At 46.8% G+C, this 5,855-nt stretch overlaps 1 protein-coding gene across 1 annotated transcript; it reads right to left on the bottom strand.

The window, feature by feature from the left end:
- Nucleotides 1-2,862: 2,862 nt before the first annotated feature.
- LOC149329519 (uncharacterized) lies at nucleotides 2,863-5,554 on the bottom strand. Its single transcript, XM_089562276.1, has 2 exons — nucleotides 5,177-5,554; nucleotides 2,863-4,352 (listed from the first exon to the last, which is right to left on the bottom strand). The coding sequence occupies exons 1-2, from the start codon at nucleotides 5,459-5,461 to the stop codon at nucleotides 3,189-3,191; spliced, it is 1,449 nt and encodes a 482-aa protein (XP_089418402.1). The 5' UTR covers nucleotides 5,462-5,554; the 3' UTR covers nucleotides 2,863-3,188.
- Between the last annotated feature and the right edge of the window lie 301 nt (nucleotides 5,555-5,855).

Raw genomic sequence — 5,855 nt, 5'->3', positions numbered from 1 at the left:
TCTGCTTTTCTAATCAATTAGCTTTAATTGATAACACATTCAGTAATATTCTAAATTGATCAACAGCACAAAATAAATATATTAATTACAAAAAAATCCCTTGTGCCCCTTGGTTTCTGTGGCTGTTGGCTTCTGTCATAATTATAACAAGCCCCTCATTCCCCTTCCCTTGTTTGCTTAATAGGTGTGTGTTTTTTTTTTCAGCGGGGAGAACCTTGAAAGTTGTTCTTGCTTCGTCGTTCACTTGTTCCTTACGACGGGCTAGAGTCTTGCGGTAGTATACGTGTCCGCCGAACGTGTTACATCTCCTTAAGGACATCGACCTTGATTGGTGCCAGACAAACGTATCGCTTGTCTGAGATTGCATTTAGCGCTGAGCCCGGTAAAAAGCGGGCATATGTGGAGATTTCACGCATATCCCAGTCATTTTATCGTCCATCAGCCATCTTTAATTAAAACCTGCATTCCACTTCCGTTGCTTATCATTTTCCTGTTCGGCTGAAAGCGATACCTCTTAATTCTATATGGTCCCCGGCCTCCGCGCAGCAGTTGTAGTCATCGACGTCGTCAACGTCCAGCGTCTGTGACCCCGTGAGCATCCCGCACACAAACACCACGCCACCCCCCCCCCCCCACACACACACGCACTAAATTATGCCTAATGGATTGAAACGACGCTCAAGATAACATCGTGCAACCGGTTAAGCTATGCCAAAGGCTCCAGAGGTGACGTGGGGAGTCAAACGTGTTGCGAGAGGGGCATGGACGCTGCCAACGCGGAGCTTCGTGCACTCAAAGCTGCGCATCTGTAGGAGGCTAGAACCTCAGAAAAGCGGCGGGTCTATAGAGGAAAGAAAGCTCAGCATAGGCGCTCGCTTTCCGAGCTGCCGGCCAAAAAAGTGTGCCGGAAGTCACGCGCTTTCGCAAGGACCACTGGGAGTTTTTGGCCAATGCCACAGCCAATGGTGCCGCTGGGCGCAGCAGCCTCGTCTGCTGCATTGCCTGCTGCGCATGCGCAAGAGGGCTGAAATGGCGGGAAAGTTGAAAGGGGGGGGGGGGCAGGGTGTTTGGTGGGCAGTGGGGAGCGGCTTCGAAAAATGCGACGTAACCGCCTCTCCTGAGTTCTTTCCTTCCTCCATGGGCGGCTCCGAACTGAGGGCGAAAGCTCTTGGACGCTGCTTGCAACGTGCTGCTCGACAAGACCCTCAGGTCCACGCCAGCAAATTGCTCACTCCACAAAACACTCTTCGTAACCTTCTTCAACCATACACAATCGTCACAGGTATGGCGACATGCTTGGCTGCAGCGTTTTAAGCAACTGCATTCATTCCAAATGCACAATGTGTACCATATCGCGCTGACATGAATTACGAAGGGTGGAATAGCGATTTATTTTGCTCTAAACTTTTTAGAAACATTTCCTGGACCAGTTAACCTCGTGCACAGCACCGTCACTACGGTCACAGCTAGAGTAACCTCTGGCCTGCAGGAGGGCCCCGATGTGAGATCATTTGTGTCAGTTAGCATTTAATCCTCCTGCTGATAAGGGATATCTTTGTTAGGGCGTCTAGTTTTCGATAACACATGTGGCACGTAAATGCAACTTCGTAGGTAAGGAAAAATTCAGTCTTCAGAGAATAGTGAATTTTGTTTCTATAACTTCACTGTAGCTGGCCATACAGGAAAAGTGTTTACGTCACTGCAAACGTTAAGATATCGGAAGCGGGCGGAGTGGGTGAGAAAACAAACGAGGGTTAATGACATCCTAGTTGAAATCAAGAGGAAGAAGTGGGCTTGGGAAGGGGCATGTAAAGCGAAGGGAAGATAACCGCTGGTTCTTAAGGGTAACGGAGTGGATTCCAAGGGAAGGCAAGCGTAGGAGGGGGGGGGGGGGGGGCAGAAATTTAGATGGGCGGATGAGATTAAGAAATTTGCGGGAATACTTGGGCCTCAACTGGCGAAGGACAGGGTTAAATGGAAAGACGTGGGAGAGGCTTTTGCCCTGCAGTGGGCGTCGTCAGGCTGATGATTATGATGATGATGATGATGAATCTTCATATGACGCGATAGAGTAGTGGGTTAGGCTTTCCATTGTAATCAGCATGACACTTTTGCACGCATCCCTGATGAAAAAAGTTGTATCATGCACTAAACTCATACAGTTTGTCATACAAATATCATAGACTTATCATACATATCATAGAACATTATCATACAAATGTGGTAGATTTCTGGATTTCTGTAAAATCATAGTCATCGTAGAGATATCATAGAACATCATACAAATTGTATGATATATCATATAATTTGCATGATATTCTATGATGAAGCCTCTATGAGGTTATTGCATCATAGAACTTTTTTCCAGCAAAGATTTTTTCATTTTTTAAACGTTTCAATGAACTAATTAATGAAATGCACACTCTAACTTTTTTGAAATAGCGTCGTCAAGCAATGGATTTTCATTCTGAGCATTGTGGCACCTTTGAGCCTCCCTTTTTCCAATTGTTACATTTTTCAATTTCCTTAACAATGATAACTACAATGATTTCGTGAAGTCGTCATCACCTATCACAAACAAATCAATCATCAATCACTAGATCCTCAAATTACCATGATACGATGTTTTTTTATGCAGCCCCCGATTATTTGCGACACGCGGTGCCGAATGCGCCGACTTCTTTTCGTCCGAAAGAGCTGTAGCCTTTACGCGTTCACGTAAAAGTCATTACCTGTACGTCGTCAGGAGCATCCACTCCACGACGCAGTTGTGATTAGTAGCTGACGTCGTCTTCGATGGTAGTGTTTGCCTTCAAACGAAGTGTCATTGTTGTTTGTTCTCCGTCGATGGAAGCACCGCTCTTTGAAGAGGAAATGTCCCGTGTTTATTTATGGAACATACATTCCAAAACCTTGAACTACATCAAGTAACAAGTAAACGCCCATTTTATTGAAACACTTCAGCTACCAACGTTACCATTCCGGTTAGAGCCGGATGTAGGGATATAGCACTGTGACCGCGGTTATATTTTCCTCATTCAGGGATCAAAATAAAGCAATGAGTGACCATGAATGGCCACAAATGGCCGAGGAGCCTTCAGCATACCGCACACTAGGACATATAGCATAGAATACAAAACTGCTGCTAAGTATACCAGCCCATGAGCGACGAAACTTGGCCGCTGGTCTCATTCAAGCGCGAACCATGGCAGGAGCTCATACCTTACTCTAAGCTGGTTGTATTCTACAAAGCCACCCTCAAACAGGCTAGAGAGCAAGCGCCCATCATCGGAACGCCATAACAAACTACCTCTTTGCTGCGTTCTCTCACATTTATAATGATCAATTGTTGTCTTACATTCGGCACCCGTCTTTGGATGGACGAAACGCATTTTGACTCTTAGCTTGGGTGGACATAGCAAAACGTCGTCCATGTCACTCTGGTGTACTCGGAACTGCGGGTGCACGACCATTCCAATAGAATCAATACATTCTATGCAGACTCCGGGCGTAATTCGGTAGCCACGGAGATAGACTTTTTTGTCTTCGTACTCAGCGCGCCCAAGCACCAACGCCGTTTCTTCCAGGAACTTCACACCTTCCACGACAAATTCGCAGTGCGCTACCTGTATCTCAGGGTATCGGAGCACTTTATCAATGCTAGATATCGCCTTCTTACTTTCTTGAACTTCTTTCTTTGCCTCTTCCATGCTATCTGCAATTTTTGAAACCTTATCGAGGTTTTCTCTCGTTGGTTGCACCAACTCATCTTTATGTATTGCTTCCAATCTTTGCATGCTGGTGGAAATTTCTCCGATGCTACTGAAGCTTAAACTCAAACCATGTCTAGTTTCCTCGCTAAACGCGGTGATTTTGTGCAAGCAGTTGTTCACACAGTCACGTTGCTCGGCCATTGCTTTTACCACTTCTTGCCTTACTGTTTTCTTGATGTCGTTAATGCCTTTACTTAGTTCATGCCTGAGCGCTTCTTGGCAGCGGTTTTCTCCGTGAACAAGTTGGTTGAGTATCTCGCTGTTGGCGCCACTTTCGACAAGGAGCCCCTCCAGAAGTGCCTTCAGTTCTCCGGCCTGCCCTCCCAGGGTTTCTCTGAGAGATGTCAGGAGTGCCGTTATGTCGTTGCAGCTGGTCACACCTTGGCGTCGAGATGCGCGAGGCGTCACTCTACTGCAGGATTTTGATCCCAAGTGCGCACAGATCTCGGAGCAGAGAACAGTGGCCGAGCACTTGGGGCAGCAAATCGAGTGATGCGCACATTCACGATGAAAGTGCTGGGTGATTCTGTGCGCAGGCATCACTGCCCCGCAGTTTGTTTTTTCGTTCCAACACTTCACCTGCAAAGTTAAAACGAATGGAGTCATTACGTCCATTCCTGTTACAACTTCAGGAACTCAGCACGCCGTTTTTGTTTTAAATTTGACACTGCTTTGTTCCGGTAAATGGCAAATTTGTTTTGGAGAGAATTTGCGATTTGGTGAGAAAAAATTGCGAAATAAGTTATACTACCAATCTGGGCCTATAAATAAATTGGTAAATTGCTTTTTGAGCAAAGTAAATAGCGCATTATCTGCCTCACATATCTCGGCGGACACCTCAACTACGCCCGAAGGGAAGAGAGGAAGGTGGGAGTGAATGAAGAAAGAAAGAGGTACCCTACTGTAGGGCTCCTGAATAATTTCGACAAAATTTGCCTGCATCGTGCGGAAACACATGCGCTCGCGAAGGCATGCAGCCAAAGCAACTCCAGTGCACGTAACTAGTTGAAAAAGCCTAAATTTGTCGAGACATAGCGTCAAGGGTATTCGCATTTTCGAAATTCCAAAAACTGATATTGCTACTACTAACGACCGGCTACAAATCTCCATTTGCAGGTAGGCGCCTTACTTTACTAGTTGAAAAAGTTATTAAAAACTAGTTAACCAGCGTACTACTTAACACGATTCACTGTTTTTTTTAGTGTCCGTCAACCCTGGTAGTACTATGCTTCGAAGGCCGTAATTCTACCCCAAAAGCTTATATTTTAAAAAATTTTGAAAGTGTTCATTGATTCATCCGATGTAGCTCTCGACTGCGACAAAGTCACCTTCAACCTTGCGGCGCTTAATGGTATCAAACCGCAAAGCTCAAGTCCACTTGATCTTTTTTTCTCATCCCTTACCTCTCTGCGAAGCATCTCATCCGCAGGGCATTCCCTCCAATCGACCTCCTCGTCCTGGAACTCGCGGCCGTCCAGCGGGCAGATGTGTGAGGCTTGCGCAGCGCACTGCTCATAGCAGGACTCGCACAGCACGTGCATGCATTGAAGGAATGCGCTCCTCTTGCGCACCAATCCACAGGCGCTGCATACCCTATGCTGTGGAATAGGCTTGACGAAGAGTAGCGGCCGGTAGTCGAGTTCCGGAGAAAACCCCACAAGCGTGTACAGCGTGCCACCAAGAGGCATCTTGTTCAACACGTCCGTTCGCTTCGCTTGGAACTGAAAGGACGTCCTCCGACGGCCCGCCAAAGTCCGTTCTGATCGCTTCTTACTTCGAGCCGTCGCCATGGAGACAATCGTAGAATGCGGCCTTGGCTGTACCCCGTTGATATCACGGCGGAGCTCGTGTCGCTTCGGCTCTAGTAATCACCTCTGTTCCGCTCTTCCTTTGGTTCCCTTCGTTGTCGGAAGGCGTGAAAGGTACAGAGGGCAAAACTCGTGTCTAGAACGAGCGAACTGTGCGCTCCGCAGATTCCAAAGCAGCTGCGACTAGGAAAGGAAAAAAATGAAGTCGAAATCCGATGAGTTGAGCTGACCATGCTTACGTCCAGACCATTTTTAATCGAATGCTGTTGCTAGA

This window comes from Amblyomma mixtum, chromosome 9, assembly GCF_055824585.1.
Source record: "Amblyomma mixtum isolate Tamu chromosome 9, ASM5582458v1, whole genome shotgun sequence".
NCBI lineage: Eukaryota > Metazoa > Arthropoda > Arachnida > Ixodida > Ixodidae > Amblyomma > Amblyomma mixtum.
This window is presented reverse-complemented; position numbering and strand designations above follow the sequence as displayed.